We start from the raw sequence: 26,184 nt of genomic DNA, 5'->3' as shown, positions 1-26,184 counted from the left end.
TCTTTGTGACTGAAACTGATAGTCTAGAACCGTCATTTGCAATCGTAAACCGATATTATAAGATTGAAATAAAAACAACATTCTTGTGGATTTAATCAATCATACCTTTCATTATAAATCGCAATGATAGTTTATGAGGTGATATACCCAATGGAGCAGTCGATAAACTATCCATAAATAGGTTTACACAAGTTTTCTTGTGCTCAGTTGGATCAATGATCTCTTAAAACAAACAAAAAAACAACAAAAAAACAAAAGATTAATCCTTAGATTGTCTTATTTAATATTTTCTAGACATGTTGGGTGAGATGCACTTGTTTATATCCAGGATGATACTTAGATAGTAAGTCTGATGGGAATTATGTCCCTTAACTTGACCCAGATTTAATGAAGGAGACATCTTACCATGCCGTTCAGATGAGCCATCAGAAGATCTGGAGAGGAAGGCTCTGAGGGGTGCTGTTCTACGGTAAGTTGAAAAGCTCTTGTTGATGCAGAATTAGGTAAGCTAAGAACTTTAGAAGTGATGCACTTAAGGTCAGAGAAAGACTCTGAGAGATGATACACTTAAGGTCAGAGAAAGACTCTTAGAGATGATACACTTAAGGTCAGAGAAAGGCTCTGAGAGATGATACACTTAAGGTCAGAGAAAGACTCTGAGAGATGATACACTTAAGGTCAGAGAAAGACTCTGAGAGATGATACACTTAAGGTCAGAGAAAGGCTCATAGAGATGATACACTTAAGGTCAGAGAAAGGCTCTTAGAGATGATACACTTAAGGTCAGAGAAAGGCTCATAGAGATGATACACTTAAGGTCAGGGAAAGGCTCTTAGAGATGATACACTTAGGTCAGAGAAAGGCTCATAGAGATAATACACTTAAGGTCATAGAAAGGCTCATAGAGATGATACACTTAAGGTCAGAGAAAGGCTCTTAGAAATGATACACTTAAGGTCAGAGAAAGACTCATAGAGATGATACACTTAAGGTCAGAGAAAGGCTCATAGAGATGATACACTTAAGGTCAGAGACAGGCTCATAGAGATGATACACTTAAGGTCAGAGAAAGACTCTTAGAGATGATACACTTAAGGTCAGAGAAAGACTCTTAGAGATGATACACTTAAGGTCAGAGAAAGGCTCATAGAGATGATACACTTAAGGTCAGAGACAGGCTCATAGAGATGATACACTTAAGGTCAGAGAAAGGCTCATAGAGATGATACACTTAAGGTCAGAGAAAGGCTCTTAGAGATGATACACTTAAGGTCAGAGAAAGACTCTTAGAGATGATACACTTAAGGTCAGAGAAAGGCTCTTAGAGATGATACACTTAAGGTCAGAGAAAGGCTCTTAGAGATGATACACTTAAGGTCAGAGAAAGGCTCTTAGAGATGATACACTTAAGGTCAGAGAAAGGCTCATAGAGATGATACACTTAAGGTCAGAGAAAGACTCTTAGAGATGATACACTTAAGGTCAGAGAAAGGCTCATAGAGATGATACACTTAAGGTCAGAGAAAGGCTCTTAGAGATGATACACTTAAGGTCAGAGAAAGGCTCTTAGAGATGATACACTTAAGGTCAGAGAAAGGCTCATAGAGATGATACACTTAAGGTCAGAGAAAGACTCTGAGAGATGATACACTTAACGTCAGAGAAAGGCTCTTAGAGATGATACACTTAAGGTCAGAGAAAGGCTCATAGAGATGATACACTTAAGGTCAGAGAAAGGCTCTTAGAGATGATACACTTAAGGTCACAGATAGGCTCATCGAGATGATACACTTAAGGTCAGAGAAAGGCTCTGAGAGATGATACACTTAAGGTCAGAGAAAGACTCTGAGAGATGATACACTTAAGGTCAGAGAAAGACTCTGAGAGATGATACACTTAAGGTCAGAGAAAGGCTCATAGAGATGATACACTTAAGGTCAGAGAAAGGCTCTTAGAGATGATACACTTAAGGTCAGAGAAAGGCTCATAGAGATGATACACTTAAGGTCAGGGAGAAGATGATACACTTAGGTCAGAGAAAGGCTCATAGAGATAATACACTTAAGGTCATAGAAAGGCTCATAGAGATGATACACTTAAGGTCAGAGAAAGGCTCTTAGAAATGATACACTTAAGGTCAGAGAAAGACTCATAGAGATGATACACTTAAGGTCAGAGAAAGGCTCATAGAGATGATACACTTAAGGTCAGAGACAGGCTCATAGAGATGATACACTTAAGGTCAGAGAAAGACTCTTAGAGATGATACACTTAAGGTCAGAGAAAGACTCTTAGAGATGATACACTTAAGGTCAGAGAAAGGCTCATAGAGATGATACACTTAAGGTCAGAGACAGGCTCATAGAGATGATACACTTAAGGTCAGAGAAAGGCTCATAGAGATGATACACTTAAGGTCAGAGAAAGGCTCTTAGAGATGATACACTTAAGGTCAGAGAAAGACTCTTAGAGATGATACACTTAAGGTCAGAGAAAGGCTCTTAGAGATGAATGATACACTTAAGGTCAGAGAAAGGCTCTTAGAGATGATACACTTAAGGTCAGAGAAAGGCTCTTAGAGATGATACACTTAAGGTCAGAGAAAGGCTCATAGAGATGATACACTTAAGGTCAGAGAAAGGCTCTTAGAGATGATACACTTAAGGTCAGAGAAAGGCTCATAGAGATGATACACTTAAGGTCAGAGAAAGGCTCTTAGAGATGATACACTTAAGGTCAGAGAAAGGCTCTTAGAGATGATACACTTAAGGTCAGAGAAAGGCTCATAGAGATGATACACTTAAGGTCAGAGAAAGGCTCTTAGAGATGATACACTTAAAGTCAGAGAAAGGCTCTTAGAGATGATACACTTAAGGTCAGAGAAAGGCTCTTAGAGATGATACACTTAAGGTCAGAGAAAGGCTCATAGAGATGATACACTTAAGGTCAGAGAAAGACTCTTAGAAATGATACACTTAAGGTCACAGGAATGCTCTTAGGGGTGGTACACTTAAGGTCAGAGAAAGGCTCATAGAGATGATACACTTAAGGTCACAGATAGGCTCATAGATGTGGTATGCTCAAGGTCAGAGAAAGCCTTTTAGAGGATGATCATTAAGGTGACTGAAAAGTGAACTTGGTAATTACAAGCCCAGGTTCTAGAGTCCTTGTACATATATAGATGTGAACCCAGTTGGTTATCATTGACTTTGAAGTATGGACTGTTCCAGGTGTTGTACAAATATAGGTCACAGATAGCTCCAAGGCTTGTGTATATTAAAGTTAATGCTGCTGTGATTAATAATACACTGTGGTTGTTTAGAGGTATTTTCTAGATTGAAACTTTTATAGTATTGTACCAAGATGGCCGTATGTACTTCTCTTGATACTGTTGCATCATCGTGTGTAACACAAGGAAACTTTAAAGCAGGCAGTGCAGTGCCCCCTGACTATACATGTCTTTGTATAGGAGATCAAAGTAACCAAACTTTGACATTTGGTAGAATCCCAGAAAACAGCATCACAAGTTAAGTGTCGTTAACGATGCAAGCACTTGCTTTGACATGTCACATGCTTGTGACACTTATAGAAGATGTTAATAAGCGTCGTGTAACATTCCTGATCAACTACACTGAATATTTACGGATAGAATGACATTTTAGGTTTTTCTTACTGATGTCAGTCGGTCTGTAGTTATTTACAGATTGGGACATCAAACAAATCAAAGGATCTTGGATTACGTCCATACAGATAAATATAGCAAGACAATTATAGATCTCATTTCATAAAGTATGTTGTTTTCTCTTACAGAAATATTTCACCGGGTGATCCATCTACTTCACAGTGCAATGGTGAGTAGTATACTACAACAACCATCTCTTCTCTCTCTTATTGTCTTTATGGCAATTTTAAGGGAAATTTCATGACAAGGGAAGTAACTCATAAATGGCTTTGTCAAACTTTGATGCTATTTTTAAGTATTTCTATATTTATCAAAGAAAGTTTTTAAATGTTTTGAGTATTTTAAGTTTTACATAAACGTAATGTCATTTATTCCCAACACAATCTTTTTTCCATAAAAAGTTAAATTTTTCTTCATAATTAATTTTTACTGTGTTTATGCCATAAGGTAAAATTTTGTATTTTTGTTGACAGACTTTTAAATGTCACATAGAACAATTCAAGGATTATGCAACATGAAGTTCTCTTGTAATTTAGAAATGGTTTCCTTAGCATCCAATTTACAAAAGTGTCTGTCTACTTTGTAGTATCAAGTGCTCAAGAAGCGACTGAGATGGAGGGCAGTAGTAGCTCAAGTCCCGGTAGTTCACCTACTTACCCAGACAGGTAAACTTAAATAATGAAATCATTTTTGATAAATGTTTCCTGTCTGTCTCTGTCCGTCTGTCTGTCTGTCTGTCTGTCTCTGTCACATTCATTGTTGTTACTCTGGTGACTATATTTCTGATTTCTAAGTTTGATGGAAGATCAATAATATCTTCACTTTAGGCATATGTGAGACTAGTTGGAGTATTAGCATTAAGTCAGAGGTTATGTATAGTCTTTATCAACATTTAAGCAGCCCTGCATCCACATTATTTTGTTGAATTTGCATTTTTGCCGTTTACTTGCCTGGAATGTATGAGGAACTAGCAGAACCTTTCTACGTTTCTCTTGATGTACAAACTTCTGTACCAATAAGTTTTCAATTAAAAAAGATTTGTGTATAAATATTTTAATTTACAGAGTAACTTCACACCAAACTTTCATCTTTTAAATTTAACTGTAACTTAATTGATATATGAAATGTGTTTGAAATTGTCAATTTTGAATATTTGAAATAACTCATGAAATATCTAAAATTTATGATAGAATGTTGTTATATCCGAATTTTTGTGTATTATATTATATTAAGATTGAATGGAACTTCTGAGTGATGTTTTAGAGAATGGTTTTGTAATATACTAGATGATTGTGATATTGTCCTCTGTGTAACAAATGGACCACTTACATTGGCTATTTATCACACAGCAGACATGGTTGAAGGGAGGTAAGCATGTTTGTAATTTTGTTTCAGCATGGACATAAATGGTTCTGCTGCTGAGGTCATTGAAGCTCTGAAAGCGAGGTTAAAGTCGAAAGAAACATCAAAGAAAGAAATCCCTAAATGTCTCATATGTATGGTTAGTATACCTATAGATATATATGAAAAATGGTGCTGTGGATTATTTTGAAAATATTTTCTTGTGCAAACTGGTACTTATCAAGACATAAAGCGATAGCTTTTGTTTTAAAATTTGAAGTAAGAGTGAGGTATGCCAGTAAATAACAGTTTCAATTCAACCAGTTCTAATCACAGATACAACATGCCACATCCCACTCACAACTACTCTGTACACTATCTACACCATAACAGGGTGTATATAAAGGAAAATTGTTTGTGTATCACGTGTGTTTGTGTGTTTATATATAGGAGTTGGTTAAAACTTTGTTGTGTAGATGATTCTATGTAGGTTGTATATAAGTAACATTGTTTGTTACACGTGTTGTATATAAGTAACATTGTTTGTTACACCTGTTGTATATAAGTAACATTGTTTGTTACACGTGTTGTATATTAGTAACATTGTTTGTTACACCTGTTGTATATAAGTAACATTGTTTGTTACACCTGTTGTATATAAGTAACATTGTTTGTTACACCTGTTGTATATAAGTAACATTGTTTGTTACACCTGTTGTATATTAGTAACATTGTTTGTTACACCTGTTGTATATAAGTAACATTGTTTGTTACACCTGTTGTATATATGTAACATTGTTTGTTACACCTGTTGTATATAAGTAACATTGTTTGTAACACCTGTTGTATATAAGTAACATTGTTTGTTACACCTGTTGTATATAAGTAACATTGTTTGTAACACCTGTTGTATATAAGTAACATTGTTTGTTACACCTGTTGTATATAAGTAACATTGTTTGTAACACATGTACATTATATGTATTTTTGTTAGACCTATATATAAACATTGTTTGTTACCGTGTTATATAAGTAACATTGTTTGTAAGTGTATGGTTTGTTACACGTGTTGTATATGAGTAACATTGTTGTTACACCTGTTGTATATAAAACACTGTTTGTTACACCTGTTGTATATATGTAACATTGTGATATAAACTGTTTGTAACACCTGGTATATAAGTAACATTTGTTACCTGCCCATACTCATTGTTTGTACACTGTTGTATATAAGTAACAGATTGCCATTTGTATATAAGCCTCACTCACAGATACCATTTGTCCTGACCACTCACAGATACCATTTGTCCTGCCTCACTCACAGATACCATTTGTCCTGCCTCACTCACAGATACCATTTGTCCTGCCCACTCACAGATACCATTTGTCCTGCCTCACTCACAGATACCATTTGCCCTGCCTCACTCACAGATACCATTTGTCCTGCCTCACTCACAGATACCATCTGTCCTGACCACTCACAGATGCCATTTGTCCTGCCTCACTCACAGATACCATTTGTCCTGACCACTCACAGATACCATTTGTCCTGCCTCACTCACAGATACAATTTGTCCTGCCCCACTCATAGATACCATTTGTCCTGCCTCACTCACAGATACCATTTGTCCTGCCTCACTCACAGATACCATTTGTCCTGCCTCACTCACAGATACCATTTGTCCTGCCCCACTCATAGATACCATTTGTCCTGACCACTCACAGGTACCATCTGCCCTGCCCCACTCACAGTTACCATTTGTCCTGCCCAACTCACAGGTACCATCTGCCCTGCGTCACTCACAGATACCATTTGCCCTGCCCACTCACAGATATCATTTGTCCTGCCTCACTCACAGATACAATTTGTCCTGCCAAACTCACAGATACCATTTATCCTGCCTCACTCACAGATACCATTTGTCCTGCCCACTCACAGATACCATTTGTCCTGCCTCATTCACAGGTACCATTTGTCCTGCCCCACTCATAGATACCATTTGTCCTGACCTCTCACAGGTACCATCTTCCCTGCCCCACTCACAGTTACCATTTGTCCTGCCCCACTTCACAGATACCATTTGCCCTGCTCACTCACAAGTGCCATCTTCATTGCCCCACTCAGAGATACAATTTGCCTGTTCTGCTGTCAACCAGTTCTACTCACAGATACAACATTCCACATCCTACTCCTAAATACCCTGTACACCACCTACATCATAAGGGGATGATATATGTATTGGGTGTTTTAATCAAGGCCGATTGGCTTTTAGAATGTTAAATAAGGATAGTTTTGTATTAATGGGGTTTTTAAAGTATAGAAAAACATGAACTAATTTTGTTACACAATTTACTATAAATGAATGTCAAATGAAATATTTTTGCTTCATTGATATTGACCTTACTAAGACACTTTATCAGATTTTGTATGTCCTTCATGTCTAATGTTAATTTTTGTTTTTTCAGGGTGCCAAAAAGTTGTGTCCCCAGTGTAACATGATCACCGCCCCAGGAGATCTGCGTCGCATCTATCTTTAATTACCTGTGATTTTTAGTGACCTTGACCTAATGTTTGGTTGGGTCAATCCTTATAAATGGCCCTAAATCAATGAAGACTAATTCTGTGGTAACTAGTGTGGTGATGTAAGGTCACTGTCTGATCATGTCAGTCATAAAAGGCTAACCTGTGGTCACTAGTAGTGTAAGACAGGAGCTGACCTCTGGTCACTAACGGCTATAGCAGACTATTACCACTCTTAAGGCTTAAAATTGTTTTAATTTATAGACATTGTGAGAATTTGTACATATAAAATACATGAGTGTGGTTTTAAAATAAATCTGTGTTGGTACTTTTAGCTCACCTGTTACAAAGCTCATCAGAGCTGATGGTGTGGTGCAGCATCTGTTATTTGTTTATTTGTTGTGTATCAATCAACTTTTCTCTTAAAATCTTCCTCTTAAGAACTGAAAGACACAGGGTCACGAAGTTTGGCCAATAACTCAAGTACATGCAGAAGTACATGCAGAAGACATTGTTTTGTATAATCATGGTCAAGTAGTTGGCAGATGTACTGAAAATTTGAAATTTCACTGCTGAAAAAAGTGATCATTTAAGAAAACGAAAAATGTCAATTATAACATGAAAACATTGAGAGATCAATATGATATTTGAAACATTTCAGTAACAAAAATGGTCTTTTGCTACAACTACTAATAAAACCTATGATTGTATGTTTGCTTATACATGTATATGATAGTGGTACCAACCCAGCAGTATGAAGATCTGTCTAATCAACAGTGAAAATATAGGACTGCATGTACCTATCAACAAATTATGTTGTGACTTCCAGTATCGTCTGTGTTCAGGAATCATAGTGCTATTATCTCTCTTATCTGTGACCTTACCAGTATATAGGATGAACACACAAGTACTGGAATTTGAATCATAAGATGAGCAATCAAGTTTGAGTACCAAAGTAGAATGTTTCTTTCTGATGTTGTTTTTGTTTATTTATGCTTGAATGATTGTGACATGAAATTGAGGTGAAGAAATACAGTGCTGTACTGTAAACATATTTATTTTTGCGGATGGTCACTTTTTGGCAATGGTAAATTCAGGCATCCAAAAGTTATATAAAAAGCATATAGAAAGTGTGATTAGCATACTCATAATTAACATATGTACTTTTACCACAAAAAACGCTAAAATATTACTACCACTAAAATATATATGTTTACAGTATGTCATTTTCAAGAGAGAAAAATCTAACTATAGCTAGAATTACCAGGGAAAATGTGAATTGTTTAAATGTTTCTCTTTAAAGATTGATTGTACAATAAAATTTGTTAAGAAAGTGAGGTGTTGATCTAATGTGAAAATGTTGGATATTTAGTTTGATTTACCCAAGTGAATGATTCTACTGAGGTGAATATAGCTACCTAATTAAAAACTTTACGCAACAAAATGCCTATTCAAGCATATATGTCTACGCATAAGATATTCCTACCAAGGTGAATATAGTTACCTAGGTAAATATGCCTTCCCAGGTAAATAGTATACCTAGGTAAACATTCATTCCCAGGTAAATATGACTACACAGGTAAATAGTCATACCTAGGTAAACATTCATTCCCAGGTAAATATGACTACACAGGTAAATAGTATACCTAGGTAAACATTCATTCCCAGGTAAATATGACTTCACAGGTAAATATTCCTACCCAGGTAGTTATGCCTACTCTTGTAACCTTGTATTATATTTGCCTGTCATGGTAAACGCTGGTGAGAGTGACTTCCCTTGTAACTTTTTCTCCAGAAGAGTAAGTTATTGTTGTAACCCAGGTCCAGAATGTTATCATTTGCGGTGTTAACACCAGTAGAACTATGATGGAGAAATTGATGACATAATAGGTTGTGAATTTGTACTCAGAATAAAAAATCTCATTTTACTGCTCAGAACACTGTTTTTGTTATTATACATATTCTAAGGAATGACAACTTATGTTTGTTTACATCAGACTGTTGGATATCTGGTTACATCAGGCTGTTGTATATCTGGTTACATCAGGCTGTTGGATATCTGGTTACATCAGACTGTTGGGTATCTGGTTACAACAGACTGTTGGATATCTGTTTACATCAGACTGTTGGATATCTGTTTACATCAGACTGTTGGATATCTGTTTACATCACACTGTTGGAGATCTGTTTACATCAGACTGTTGGATATCTGTTTACATCAGACTGTTGGATATCTGTTTACATCAGACTTGGATATCTGTTTACATCAGACTGTTGGATATCTGTTTACATCAGACTGTTGGATATCTGTTTACATCAGACTGTTGGATATCTGGTTACATCAGACTGTTGGATATCTGGTTACATCAGGCTGTTGGGTATCTGGTTACAACAGACTGTTGGATATCTGGTTACATCAAACTGTTGTATATCTGTTTACATCAGACTGTTGGATATCTGGTTACATCAGGCTGTTGGGTATCTGGTTACAACAGACTGTTGGATATCTGGTTACATCAGGCTGTTGGGTATCTGGTTACAACAGACTGTTGGATATCTGTTTACATCAAACTGTTGGATATCTGTTTACATCAGACTTGGATATCTGTTTACATCAGACTGTTGGGTATCTGTTTACATCAGACTGTTGGATATCTGGTTACATCACACTGTTGTATATCTGTTAACATCAGACTGTTGGAGATCTGGTTACATCAGACTGTTGGATATCTGATTACATCACACTGTTACATCACACTGTTGGATATCTGTTTACATCACACTGTTGGGTATCTGTTTACATCAGACTGTTGGATATCTGTTTACATCAGACTGTTGGATATCTGGTTACATCAGACTGTTGGATATCTGTTTACATCAGACTGTTGGATATCTGTTTACATCAGACTGTTGGATATCTGGTTACATCAGACTGTTGGATATCTGGTTACATCAGACTGTTGGATATCTGTTTACATCACACTGTTGGAGATCTGTTAACATCAGACTGTTGGATATCTGGTTACATCACACTGTTGGATATCTGATTACATCACACTGTTGGATACCTGGTTACATCAGACTGTTGGATATCTGTTAACATCAGACTGTTGGATACCTGGTTACATCAGACTGTTGGATACCTGGTTACATCAGACTGTTGGATACCTGGTTACATCAGACTGTTGGATATCTGTTTATATCAGACTGTTGGATACCTGGTTACATCAGACTGTTGGATATCTGATTACATCACACTGTTGGATATCTGTTTACATCAGACTGTTGGATATCTGGTTACATCACACTGTTGGATATCTGTTCATATCAGACTGTTGGATATCTGTTAACATCAGACTGTTGGAGATCTGGTTACATCAGACTGTTGGATATCTGTTCATATCAGACTGTTGGATATCTGATTACATCACACTGTTGGATATCTGTTTACATCAGACTGTTGGATACCTGGTTACATCAGACTGTTGGATATCTGTTAACATCAGACTGTTGGATATCTGTTAACATCAGACTGTTGGAGATCTGGTTACATCAGACTGTTGGATATCTGTTTACATCAGACTGTTGGATATCTGTTTACATCAGACTGTTGGATATCTGTTTACATCAGACTGTTGGATATCTGTTTACATCAGACTGTTGGATATCTGTTTACATCAGACTGTTGGATATCTGATTACATCACACTGTTGGATATCTGATTACATCAGACTGTTGGATATCTGATTACATCACACTGTTGGATATCTGGTTACATCAGACTGTTGGAGATCTGGTTACATCAGACTGTTGGATATCTGTTTACATCAGACTGTTGGATATCTGTTTACATCAGACTGTTGGATATCCAGACTATTGGATATCTTTTTACATCTGTAACAAAAAATGGTCCATACCTTGTTATTTATGTTGAGACCTATACTTTGCTTGGATAATAATATTTGTCGTAACCTAACCTATAAATGTAGTGAACAATGGTGCCGTTATTCTGTAAAACAATTTACTTCCATAAATCCTGAGTTTCGTCACATTATCTAATCGCCGCAATTATGAGAACAATCCGTGGACTGCGCTGATTTTAAAACTGATTCGTTGAAGTATGAAATGCATTCCGTAGAACATCCTTTGTTACAGCAACCGTTGTAGTATTATGTATAGGAAATGCAATTTTGGATCGGATTTTGAACGAAGTCATTGATGCATAAAATGTAGGTTTCATCCAGCATCAGCAACATTTACTCTGTACAAGAGTTACAGATCCTAGATTTATATTTCTGAAACTGTCTGTTGCTATACGTCATAGCTAGTCTCTCGTGTCTATTGTTACACGTGATATTTAGTCTCTCGTGTCTGTTGTTACACGTCATATTTAGTCTCTCGTGTCTGTTGTTACACGTGATATTTAGTTTCTCGTGTCTGTTGTTACACGTCATTTTTAGTCTCTCGTGTCTATTGTTACACGTGATATTTAGTCTCTCGTGTCTGTTGTTACAAGTGATATTTAGTCTCTCGTGTCTGTTGTTACACGTGATATTTAGTCTCTCGTGTCTGTTGTTACACGTGATATTTAGTCTCTCGTGTCTGTTGTTACACGTGATATTTAGTCTCTCGTGTCTGTTGTTACACGTCATATTTAGTCTCTCGTGTCTATTGTTACACGTCATATTTAGTCTCTCGTGTCTGTTGTTACACGTGATATTTAGTGTTACGTGTCTGTTGTTACACATGATATTTAGTCTCTCGTGTCTATTGTTACACGTCATTTTTAGTCTCTCGTGTCTGTTGTTACACGTGATATTTAGTCTCTCGTGTCTGTTGTTACACGTGATATTTAGTCTCTCGTGTCTGTTGTTACACGTGATATTTAACCTCTCGTGTCTGTTGTTACACGTGATATTTAGTCTCTCGTGTCTATTGTTACATGTCATATTTAGTCTCTCGTGTCCGTTGTTACAGGTCATATTTAGTCTCACGTGTCTGTTGTTACACGCGATATTTAGTCTTACGTGTCTGTTGTTACATGTGATATTTAGTCTTACGTGTCTGTTGTTACACGTGATATTTAGTCTCTCGTGTCTGTTGTTACACGTCATATTTAGTCTCTCGTGTCTATTGTTACACGTCATATTTAGTCTCTCGTGTCTGTTGTTACACGTGATATTTAGTGTTACGTGTCTGTTGTTACACATGATATTTAGTCTCTCGTGTCTATTGTTACACGTCATTTTTAGTCTCTCGTGTCTGTTGTTACACGTGATATTTAGTCTCTCGTGTCTGTTGTTACACGTGATATTTAGTCTCTCGTGTCTGTTGTTACACGTGATATTTAGCCTCTCGTGTCTGTTGTTACACGTGATATTTAGTCTCTCGTGTCTATTGTTACATGTCATATTTAGTCTCTCGTGTCCGTTGTTACAGGTCATATTTAGTCTCACGTGTCTGTTGTTACACGTGATATTTAGTCTCTCATGTCTATTGTTACACGTGATATTTAGTCTCTCGTGTCTGTTGTTACACGTGATATCTACTCTCTCGTGTCTATTGTTACACGTGATATTTAGTCTCTCGTGTCTATTCTTACACGTCATATTTTGTCTCTCGTGTCTATTGTTACACGTGATATTTAGTCTCTCGTGTCCGTTGTTACACGTCGTATTTAGTCTCTCGTGTCTGTTGTTACACGTCATATCTAGTCTCTCGTGTCTGTTGTTACACGTGATATTCAGTCTCACGTGTCTGTTGTTACACGTCATATTTAGTCTCTCGTGTCTGTTGTTACACGTCACGTTAAATCTCTCGTGCCTGTTGTTACACGTCACGTTAAATCTCTCGTTTCTGTTGTTACAAGTGATATTTAGTCTCTCGTGTCTGTTGTTACACGTGATATTTAGCCTCTCGTGTCTGTTGTTACTCGTCATATTTAGTCTCTCATGTCTGTTGTTACACGTCACATTAAATCTCTCGTGTCTGTTGTTACACGTCACGTTAAATCTCTCGTGTCTGTTGTTACACGTCATATTTAGCCTCTCGTGTCTGTTGTTACACGTCATATTTAGCCTCTCGTGTCTGTTGTTACACGTCATATTTAGCCTCTCGTGCCTGTTGTTACACGTGATATTTAGTCTCTCGTGTCTGTTGTTACACGTCATATTTAGTCTATCGTGTCTGTTGTTACACGTCATATTTAGTTTCTCGTGTCTGTTGTTACACGTGATATCTACTCTCTCGTGTCTATTGTTACACGTGATATTTAGTCTCTCGTGTCTATTCTTACACGTCATATTTTGTCTCTCGTGTCTATTGTTACACGTGATATTTAGTCTCTCGTGTCTGTTGTTACACGTCGTATTTAGTCTCTCGTGTCTGTTGTTACACGTCATATCTAGTCTCTCGTGTCTGTTGTTACACGTGATATTCAGTCTCACGTGTCTGTTGTTACACGTCATATTTAGTCTCACGTGTCTATTGTTACACGTCATATTTAGCCTCTCGTGTCTGTTGTTACACGTCATATTTAGCCTCTCGTGTCTGTTGTTACACGTCATATTTAGTCTCTCGTGTCTGCTGTTACACGTCATATTTAGTCTCTCATGTCTGTTGTTACACGTCATATTTAGTCTCTCGTGTCTTTTTACACGTCATATTTAGTCTCTCGTGTCTGTTGTTAAACGCCATATTAAGTCTCTCGTGTCTGTTGTTACACGTCATATTTAGTCTCTCGTGTCTGTTGTTACACGTCACGTTAAATCTCTCGTGCCTGTTGTTACACGTCACGTTAAATCTCTCGTTTCTGTTGTTACAAGTGATATTTAGTCTCTCGTGTCTGTTGTTACACGTGATATTTAGCCTCTCGTGTCTGTTGTTACTCGTCATATTTAGTCTCTCATGTCTGTTGTTACACGTCACATTAAATCTCTCGTGTCTGTTGTTACACGTCACGTTAAATCTCTCGTGTCTGTTGTTACACGTCATATTTAGCCTCTCGTGTCTGTTGTTACACGTCATATTTAGCCTCTCGTGTCTGTTGTTACACGTCATATTTAGCCTCTCGTGTCTGTTGTTACACGTGATATTTAGTCTCTCGTGTCTGTTGTTACACGTCATATTTAGTCTATCGTGTCTGTTGTTACACGTCATATTTAGCCTCTCGTGTCTGTTGTTACACGTGATATTTAGTCTCTCATGTCTGTTGTTACACGTGATATTTAGTCTCCCGTGTCTATTGTTACACGTGATATTTAGTCTCCCGTGTCTGTTGTTACACGTCATATTTAGTCTCTCGTGTCTGTTGTTACACGTCATATTTAGTCTCTCGTGTCTGTTGTTACACGTCATATTTAGTCTCTCGTGTCTGTTGTTACACGTGATATTTAGTCTCTCGTGTCTATTGTTACACGTGATATTTAGTCTCTCGTGTCTGTTGTTACACGTCATATTTAGTCTCACGTGTCTGTTGTTACACGTCATATTTAGTCTCTCGTGTCTGTTGTTACACGTCATATTTAGTCTCTCGTGTCTGTTGTTACACGTCATATTTAGTCTCTCGTGTCTGTTGTTACACGTCATATTTAGTTTCTCGTGTCTGTTGTTACAGGTCATATTTAGTCTCACGTGTCTGTTGTTACACGTGATGTTTAGTCTCTCGTGTCTGTTGTTACTCGTGATATCTAGTCTCTCGTGTCTATTGTTACACGTCATATTTAGTCTCTCGTGTCTATTGTTACACGTCATATTTAGTCTCTCGTGTCTGTTGTTACACGTCACGTTAAATCTCTCGTATCTGCTGTTACACGTCATATTTAGCCTCTCGTGTCTGTTGTTACACATCATCTTTAGTCTCACGTTTCTGTTGTTACACATCATATTTAGTCTCATGTGTCTGTTGTTACACATCATCTTTAGTCTCACGTTTTTGTTGTCACACATCATATTTAGTCTCACGTGTCTGTTGTTACACATATTTAGTCTCTCTTGTCTGTTGTTACACATCATATTTAGTTTCACGTGTCTGTTGTTACACGTGATATTTAGTCTCTCTTGTCTGTTGTTACACGTGATATTTAGTCTCCCGTGTCTGTGGTAACAAGTCACATCGAAACCATCCATGGAATCGTTTACTCAGTAATTTAATCAAATAGTCGAGGTGAACTTCAAGTAGTAAGTTGGTTTCAAATTTTACCAATCGCACGAACGATAGTGCTATCTACTTAAAAATGTCACAGTGGTACTCTGATCCTCAAATGTCGCCATTATTACCACTACAACAGCTTAGATATCTGCTCCGAGGCTTAGAGTTCAGTACCCGTGTTATCTGCAAATTGGCAAGGGGTTAAAAAAGAAGACAATACATTGAAATTGTGTATTCAATTTTATAGCATTAAAAATAACATACAAATCACGTTGACTGTTATAACGTATTCAGTCTATATTTAGATTTTTCTCCAGAGCAAAAGTTCACAAAAGTGGAACAACAACGAAGACCGACGTAACACATGTCGGTATCATCGTTTTGTCGTACAATTTTAACACGCAAATCCGTCAGTAGTATCGTCCAGTGAACTTCTGAGGAATCTCGATAATAGCACTTAGTCCTTGGTATTTGTCTCTATTTACAAACAATTGTAACGAATGTCTCTGATAGCATCGTCACATAACAAAGTTGCGTTACCAAAATATGTATACAACATCGGATCATTGTTACTTGGTTAATTCCGAAAAAAAAAACCCTCATATGCGACATTATCAGACCCAGTACGTCTTGCTGACAAGCACAGGTACGTCAAATGTCACTTTCCTGCCCGGAGTGGCCAGTCGGTTGACATCCGTAGCACTGACGCTGGCACAAGGTTCGACAATGTTATGGTTGTAGTCCTCCAATAAGTGAGGGGTTAGTTCATGGTGCTGTCCTTGTTTCTCTTTATTTTTGTGCCAAGGGAAGTTGTCCCACGCGAAGGAGTTCTCATGCTGTGGGGTATTCATGGACGTGGTGCCACGGGAACTCATAGAACTGTAGTCCAATTCTGCCGTCACGCTCCAGCTGCGGAACAGTTCCGTGATGCTGTGACGTAAGTTTCCGTCACCGTCCGAGGCATTTTGTGGCAATATTTGTTCCGTCACGTAACTCTCGCCGATATTGTTCTCGTACGCGCACGCGCTGTTGACGATGCCTTTGTTGATGGACGTTGGTTCTGTTGAACTTGGTCTTATGGAAGACAGCTCATTTACAAGTTTTGACAGGTCGCCAGGACTGAATGTTCCTTGACTATTCTGCTCCACCACTCCGGGCAAGTTGGAATGCGGTATGGACGTCGACATAGAAGGGTTTCCTGAAGTGTTGCTACTGCCAACATTCGGAAGCAACGACGTGTTGTCTGTATAGTGTGACTCTGCCGAACCCATACTACTGGCCATGCTTTGATTGTAAGGGTGAGAAAACGCTCTGGGCGGGCATTCCATCCACTCCACATTCCTATTACCAGCCATTTTCTGATGGTAGTATAAAATACTGCTCGGCAGGCTGGGAACTCCGCTTACCTCACTTTCCTCTTGACTTCCACGCGCTGACGTATACACTGACTGATTATTCACGCTTTGTCTCGAAATGTGATAACTAGTGTCGTGGTATGACGTCACAAATGATGTGTCGTCATCTTCCCCAGAGTCTAGACTAGAGGAAGAAATACTGGCACCTGTTGAGGACAGAGGTGTTGAAGGATATGACGTCATATGGGAATTTGTAAGATTTGTATTCGTTAGTGCCTCTGATAGTACAGCACTGGTTAAAACGACACTTTTGGGAGGACAACTGGTGCACTGTGCCGAGAATTCAGCGTCTGTATTAGGCGTGTTGTTGTGGACGTGGAAAGCGTTCGAGTCTTTGTCGAACGTCTGACAAGTACTGTAAGTATCCTCACTGTTGGTGGTATTGATGGACATGAGTCGAAGCCGTTTCTCCGGAGATCCAATTTCCGATTCCTCGTAAGACGGTGGCGGCGCCTGTGGTGTCACCCACGTCAAATGATAAGGTGAAAATGGCGCCTGTGCGCCGACGTCATAACTTTTGGACACGTCAGTGTAAACGTCCTCTGACATAAGCGATGAGTCCATCTCGTCAATAGGGGAGAGAGGGTTCAGATGTCCGCGCATAGTGTTGACGCTATCAGGACACAGCTTCCAATTGTCCTTGTCCCAGTAGAACGTGAACTTTGGCTGACTTCCGCTATGATAGTGAGGCGCCATCGGCATTACGAACGCCTGGTCGCCGCGCAAGCTAGACCGCAAGGGCGTTGTCGACCTGGTCGAACTGCGTACATAGTCTATTCCCGTTGTCGAACTACCGACCAGACTTCGAGAAAAGCGACTCAGTGACGTGTTGGTGGTATCGGGTGGACTTTCCTGTCGTTTTCTCCGAATGTAATGACAGTAAAGAAATACGATGACGCTGACAATGAATAAACCGACGAGGACGATGGGAACGATGATTCCCCAATTCGAGTCGTCGGAATCGTCAGGGGGTCCGGTCGTCTCCTGGGTAGGAATGGCGTCTGGTGATGCCATATCTAGCCTACTGTAACACAAAACACGGAGTACATGGTAAAAACGTCAAGTGTTAATTTCTACAGCATCACAACAAAAAAGGTTTTAAAGTTCCAAAGGAGATAGCCTGCCAATATGTCATTAATATTTTTTACGATCAATACTTAATATCAACTGAAATCGATTGTGTCAATTTTTAAAACTGCTTTGTTTTTTGAATGGGTTCATAAATACATACATGTGATAACGTTTCTATACCATTAAGAGGCAATAATATCGTCGCAACGTTATATCATGTGTGCATTTGCGGTTAAATAAACAAAAACATTAAAAAACAAAAGCAAAAATAAATGAATAAATAAATAAATAAATAAAGAGATAAAACAAAAACATAATCACAGAATAAGACAATTCTATCTCCATTGCGTCATATTGGCGAAACTTGTCTGTATAAGCTTCTTAAATATATTACTCCACCATGCAATACAACTGGTGCAGACCCTATTGGTCCCGAACCCTATTCTTATCGAACGAAACGTCACGGAACCTTAGTAATGTCCCTAACTGTAGCCTTGTTAATGCCGTCAAAACATCTTAGTAACGACTGCCGACACAACTCTGCAAATCGTAATCGATTTTTTTTATATGAGGTGAGATAAATGGAAGATATTTCCAGGTAAGTATATGTTTAAGTTTTGACTGGAGATCGTAGTAAGGATATTACCTGGAATGTTGATATATCTGTAAGAACCGTTGTCTCTTCATCTTGTAGGTTTGTTAAATGGTTCAAGAAGTAATCGTGCGATATTTGGTTGTATTCGAGAAATGTTTGACATAGACATGAAAACCATATAGTTATATACGATAGACCGCCGAGATATACTCCAAACCGCATAATTTGTATATATGTTGTCTTGCACTTAACACGTGCCACGTGTTTTGTGTAAACACAGCGCGTGCCGTGAGTACACCTGTAACATGACGGAACGGCGATCATGTTTTGATTGCTAACCATCATCATTGGTGTAAATAAACACACTTACCACATGATTATATTTTGATATACTCAAATGTCATATTGACGAAGACAAACTTGCCTGACCTGTTACGTAAGTTGTTCCTACCTTAAAAATTACTTGTGCTAATAGGTGTAATATTGTATAATTAACTATCACAGGTAATTAATTAAAATAGACATACCTAGTGCTGTCATGTCCCCCAGTAAATCCAGTTTCGTTAACAGCGAAGATAGGCCAGTGGTCACCATCAAAATATTCACAAAAACTAACCAAATGGCACAGTTTAGTATAGTTGTCCGAGGGAGGGTAGTTAGCTCGCTATGAACATTTATTGACGTTCTACCCGAGGTGGATTTTTCTGTGATAACTCACTCTGTACACTTTCCATCATTAATGATATATAAATTATCGCCATAGTTATGTTTGGTATAATTTGTACGTCAAGTTCATTTGAATTAATACAATGTTTATGGGTTATAGAATGCTCACCCCTAAAAGTGACATGGACTTTCCCACGTGAATACATGTCATTCAAGGACGAGGGCTCGCCTATTTATCAAATTCAGATGGAAACATGATGTGTTTTCAGTCAAAGTATTTCTAACAACCGTCTAACCACTACCGTCGTTAATTCCTCTTTCTGGTTACAAAACTAATTCAGTTCCAAATCGAATATATTGTGAAATCTCTGTAACTTGCGCATTTTTTAGAGGAAGAAGGGGGAGGGGGGGAGTTGTGCGTTTGGTGTGAAATAAACATGATGTAACAAAATGGGAAACTAAATTGGGCGTTGGAGTGTAAATATTTTCTTTTTTAAGGGAGAAAGATTTAATAAATTCTCTCAGGCCACACAATATTGCAAACTTTTCGTACATGTAAAATCATGGACATATATTCAATATAATATTGTCACGCGTAGCGTTCTGTTATCGGTCTATATAAATCATATTTTGTACTTTTTTATTTCCAGGGTTTCTTTCAGGACCGAAACCAAATTTAGGTTATAAATATACTTATATTGATTCCTGTAATATACAAAACTTTAAAACAATTCCAGGCCAACTCTCCTTAATTCTTACGATTATATAGCAAATACACAAGAATCAAATATGAAGCTACATATCACAAGGACAAAATGTTGATCAAAAAGAGTTCATGGTCAGCAAAGCGCAATTTATATAAAAATGTTTATCATCGTGACCCATTTCGTAACGATGTGTTCGATGCACAGTTGAAGAAAAAAATGTTTCTCGTCTTCCTAAACAGCATATTTCTTTTAGAGTCGTTGATCTTCAAGCAGAATAAAAATAACATGGCGACGAAAACGTTAGGAAGGGAGATGGAAGGATAAGGTTATTGTTGTGAGGTAAAAATGATAAAAGAAATATTGTTATAATGTTCTAAGAGGCTTCAAAAACAATAAACATATGTTCATCGAGCGCAGTTGGGACGACTTTAAATAAGATTATTTCTGTGTGTTATCTCCGACGTTTGCCGATTCGCCTAATGTTAAACCAGATCTGTCGTTAATTGTTTTGGATTTTTGATTGGAGCAACAAAACAAAATGTAGGCAGGCCATACTAGAATCACGACCGGTCTGTCTGTCTGTCGTCCGCAGATTTTATCCTTATAACTCCTCCAATATGTAAGTAAGAATATTTAAGAAATTTATTTAAACGCGCTTCAGGAAAACCCGGTGTTGGTGGTACCGCGGTGGAATCTCGTGTCGGGGGTAGGGGTAGGTGTCGGGAAATCTCTTTCTAGAGGATGGTGCAGAGTGTGATGGTAAATTCTGATATTTTTTTTTGGTTTTCCCTTGTAATATCACTACAACATGTACACCACGGAACAAAAGAATTTAAATGTTAATATCAACATTTCTATCAATACTGCCGGTTAATGATTACACTGAATTCAATGATGGACGGTGGGATGGACGTCACCAACATCTAATACTGCCGGTAATAATGATTACACTGAATTCAATGATGGACGGTGGGATGGAGAATGTCACATAAAAATGGACGGTGGGATGGAGAATGTCACCATCCCTTCTATCTAATACTGCCGGTAATAATGATTACACTGAATTCAATGATGGACGGTGGGATGGAGAATGTCACCACACCTCCCTTCTATCTAATACTGCCGGTAATAATGATTACACTGAATTCAATGATGGACGGTGGGATGGAGAATGTCACCAGCCCTTCTATCTAATACTGCCGGTAATCATGATTACACTGAATTCAATGATGGACGGTGGGATGGAGAATGTCACCACACCTCCCTTCTATCTAATACTGCCGGGGATAATGATTACACTGAATTCAATGATGGACGGTGGGATGGAGAATGTCACCATCCCTTCTATCTAATACTGCCGGGGATAATGATTACACTGAATTCAATGATGGACGGTGGGATGGAGAATGTCACCATCCCTTCTATCTAATACTGCCGGGGATAATGATTACACTGAATTCAATGATGGACGGTGGGATGGAGAATGTCACCATCCCTTCTATCTAATACTGCCGGGGATAATGATTACACTGAATTCAATGATGGACGGTGGGATGGAGAATGTCACCACACCATCCCTTCTATCTAATACTGCCGGGGATAATGATTACACTGAATTCAATGATGGACGGTGGGATGGAGAATGTCACCATCCCTTCTATCTAATACTGCCGGGGATAATGATTACACTGAATTCAATGATGGACGGTGGGATGGAGAATGTCACCACACCTCCCTTCTATCTAATACTGCCGGGGATAATGATTACACTGAATTCAATGATGGACGGTGGGATGGAGAATGTCACCACACCTCCCTTCTATCTAATACTGCCGTGGATAATGATTACACTGAATTCAATGATGGACGGTGGGATGGAGAAGTGTCACCACACCTCCCTTCTATCTAATACTGCCGGGGATAATGATTACACTGAATTCAATGATGGACGGTGGGATGGAGAATGTCACCATCCCTTCTATCTAATACTGCCGGGGATAATGATTACACTGAATTCAATGATGGACGGTGGGATGGAGAATGTCACCACACCTCCCTTCTATCTAATACTGCCGGGGATAATGATTACACTGAATTCAATGATGGACGGTGGGATGGAGAAGTGTCACCACACCTCCCTTCTATCTAATACTGCCGGGGATAATGATTACACTGAATTCAATGATGGACGGTGGGATGGAGAATGTCACCACCCTCCCTCTATCTAATACTGCCGGGGATAATGATTACACTGAATTCAATGATGGACGGTGGGATGGAGAATGTCACCACACCTCCCTTCTATCTAATACTGCCGGTAATAATGATTACACTGAATTCAATGATGGACGGTGGGATGGAGAATGTCACCATCCCTTCTATCTAATACTGCCGGGGATAATGATTACACTGAATTCAATGATGGACGGTGGGATGGAGAATGTCACCATCCCTTCTATCTAATACTGCCGGGGATAATGATTACACTGAATTCAATGATGGACGGTGGGATGGAGAATGTCACCATCCCTTCTATCTAATACTGCCGGGGATAATGATTACACTGAATTCAATGATGGACGGTGGGATGGAGAATGTCACCACTCATCCCTTCTATCTAATACTGCCGGGGATAATGATTACACTGAATTCAATGATGGACGGTGGGATGGAGAATGTCACCATCCCTTCTATCTAATACTGCCGGGGATAATGATTACACTGAATTCAATGATGGACGGTGGGATGGAGAATGTCACCAGCCCTTCTATCTAATACCGCCTGGAATAATGATTACACTGAATTCAATGATGGACGGTGGGATGGAGAATGTCACCATCCCTTCTATCTAATACTGCCGGGGATAATGATTACACTGAATTCAATGATGGACGGTGGGATGGAGAATGTCACCATCCCTTCTATCTAATACTGCCGGGGATAATGATTACACTGAATTCAATGATGGACGGTGGGATGTAGAAGTGTCACCACTCCTCACTTCTATCTAATACCGCCGGGGATAATGATTACACTGAATTCAATGGTGGACGGTGGGATGGAGAATGTCACCACTCCATCTATCTAATACTGCCGGGGATAATGATTACACTGAATTCAATGATGGACGGTGGGATGGAGGTCACCACTCATCCCTTCTATCTAATACTGCCGGGGATAATGATTACACTGAATTCAATGATGGACGGTGGGATGGAGGTCACCATCCCTTCTATCTAATACTGCCGGGGATAATGATTACACTGAATTCAATGATGGACGGTGGGATGGAGAATGTCACCACTCATCCCTTCTATCTAATACTGCCGGGGATAATGATTACACTGAATTCAATGATGGACGGTGGGATGGAGAAGTGTCACCACACCTCCCTTCTATCTAATACTGCCGGGGATAATGATTACACTGAATTCAATGATGGACGGTGGGATGGAGAATGTCACCACTCCTCCCTTCTATCTAATACTGCCGGGGATAATGATAACACCGAATTCAATGATGGACGGTGGGATGGAGAAGTGTCACCACACCTCCCTTCTATCTAATACTGCCGGGGATAATGATAACACCGAATTCAATGATGGACGGTGGGATGGAGAAGTGTCACCACTCATCCCTTCTATCTAATACTGCCGGGGATAATGATTACACTGAATTCAATGATGGACGGTGGGATGGAGAAGTGTCACCACACCTCCCTTCTATCTAATACTGCCGGGGATAATGATTACACTGAATTCAATGATGGACGGTGGGATGGAGAAGTGTCACCACTCATCCCTTCTATCTAATACTGCCGGGGATAATGATTACACTGAATTCAATGATGGACGGTGGGATGGAGAAGTGTCATCACACCTCCCTTCTATCTAATACTGCCGGGGATAATGATTACACTGAATTCAATGATGGACGGTGGGATGGAGAATGTCACCATCCCTTCTATCTAATACTGCCGGGGATAATGATTACACTGAATTCAATGATGGACAGTGGGATGGAGAATGTCACCACACCTCCCTTCTATCTAATACTGCCGGTAATTATGATTACACTGAATTCAATGATGGACGGTGGGATGGAGAATGTCACCATCCCTTCTATCTAATACTGCCGGGGATAATGATTACACTGAATTCAATGATGGACGGTGGGATGGAGGTCACCACTCATCCCTTCTATCTAATACTGCCGGGGATAATGATTACACTGAATTCAATGATGGACGGTGGGATGGAGAATGTCACCACTCCATCTATCTAATACTGCCGGGGATAATGATTACACTGAATTCAATGATGGACGGTGGGATGGAGAAGTGTCATCACACCTCCCTTCTATCTAATACCGCCGGGGATAATGATTTCACTGAATTCAATGATGGACGGTGGGATGGAGGTCACCACTCATCCCTTCTATCTAATACTGCCGGGGATAATGATTACACTGAATTCAATGATGGATACACCATCCCTTCTATCTAATACTGCCGGGGATAATGATAATGAATTCAATGATGGACACTGAATTCAAATTCAATGATGGACGGTGGGATGGAGAAGTGTCACCACACCTCCCTTCTATCTAATACTGCCGGGGATAATGATTACACTGAATTCAATGATGGACGGTGGGATGGAGAATGTCACCATCCCTTCTATCTAATACTGCCGGGGATAATGATTACACTGAATTCAATGATGGACGGTGGGATGGAGAAGTGTCACCACACCTCCCTTCTATCTAATAGTTCCGGGGATAATGATTACACTGAATTCAATGATGGACGGTGGGATGGAGAATGTCACCATCCCTTCTATCTAATACTGCCGGGGATAATGATTACACTGAATTCAATGATGGACGGTGGGATGGAGACCACTCTATCCCTTCTATCTAATACTGCCGGGGATAATGATTACACTGAATTCAATGATGGACCATCCCTGGGATGGAGATTACACTGAATTCAATGTCACCATCCCTTCTATCTAATACTGCCGGGGATAATGATTACACTGAATTCAATGATGGACGGTGGGATGGAGAAGTGTCATCACACCTCCCTTCTATCTAATACCGCCGGGGATAATGATTTCACTGAATTCAATGATGGACGGTGGTATAAGGTCACCATCATCTCTGTTGTCTGGTAACTAAGGTCATGACATCAGGTCTAATATTCATAATGATAACATGAATTCAATGATCGGTGGGATGGAGAAAATACTGGTCATGACATCCCTTCTATCTAATACTGCCGGGGATAATGATTACACTGAATTCAATGTTGTTTTTACAGAGATTTTATTAAAAATTCACTTGTACACCTCTCATACAATAACATTACACCACTCTATAAAAAACCACAATACCCACAAGGATGTCAAGTCACTCAGGTCATGACATCAGGTCTCTGTTGTCTGGTAACTAAGGTCATGACATCAGGTCTGTTGTCTGGTAACTAAGGTCATATGGGCATGACTGTTAACTAAGGTCTTGACATTAGGTCAGTTTTAGTTAAATGATACATCTGGTTACTAAGGTCATGACATCAGGTCAGTTTTGGTTAAAGGACATGACTGGTAACTAAGGTCATGACATTTGGTCTCGTTACTGTCAAGATATGTACTAAAAAATAATGACTGGTTTTTATGAGCTTTCTATCTAGTCGATGAATGTGAAACTGGACATGATTGATTTAAACATCACATGTGAATTGAACTACTATTCAAATAGTATGCCACGATCCAAAACAATATAGAACAGAGTCATATACATAGTAGTTATCATACTACATTCATATTCTATGATACTAAATACAGAAGTCATGGTTGATTTTTTTCACTTTTAAAAGTCCTAAATTATGACACCGGCTACATTAAGGATAACTGAAGAGCCAAATAAAATACAGTGTATGGGACCAGAGAATCAAGGAATGCGTTCTTAAATAGAGGTAACAGATTATGTTACTTCAATATAAAGACATTTGTAATTCTTTTAAGTAAATAGGATT

The 26,184-nt window shown here is 38.9% G+C and overlaps 2 protein-coding genes across 2 annotated transcripts in view; one reads left to right on the top strand and one right to left on the bottom strand.

Moving 5' to 3' along the window:
• Window positions 1-7,561, top strand: part of LOC132552147 (E3 ubiquitin-protein ligase Rnf220-like) — a 64,476-nt gene extending 56,915 nt beyond the window's left edge. Inside the window, exons 9-13 of the mRNA XM_060216287.1 lie at window positions 383-469; window positions 3,811-3,851; window positions 4,269-4,347; window positions 5,078-5,183; window positions 7,490-7,561. Of these exons, the coding sequence (XP_060072270.1) occupies window positions 383-469; window positions 3,811-3,851; window positions 4,269-4,347; window positions 5,078-5,183; window positions 7,490-7,561 (385 nt within the window). The remainder of the gene's footprint in view (window positions 1-382; window positions 470-3,810; window positions 3,852-4,268; window positions 4,348-5,077; window positions 5,184-7,489) is intronic.
• An 8,746-nt stretch (window positions 7,562-16,307) lies between these two features.
• Window positions 16,308-18,866, bottom strand: LOC132552150 (uncharacterized). Its single transcript, XM_060216291.1, has 2 exons — window positions 18,826-18,866; window positions 16,308-18,132 (listed from the first exon to the last, which is right to left on the bottom strand). Exons 1-2 carry the CDS (start codon window positions 18,864-18,866, stop codon window positions 16,308-16,310), a joined length of 1,866 nt encoding a protein of 621 aa, XP_060072274.1.
• Window positions 18,867-26,184: the final 7,318 nt, after the last annotated feature.

Source organism: Ylistrum balloti, unplaced genomic scaffold (assembly GCF_031769215.1).
Source record: "Ylistrum balloti isolate Yb309-2 unplaced genomic scaffold, AGI_CSIRO_Ybal_v1 Utg370240, whole genome shotgun sequence".
NCBI lineage: Eukaryota > Metazoa > Mollusca > Bivalvia > Pectinida > Pectinidae > Ylistrum > Ylistrum balloti.
Note: the sequence above shows the minus strand (reverse complement) of the source record. Positions and strands in the feature narration are given on the sequence as shown.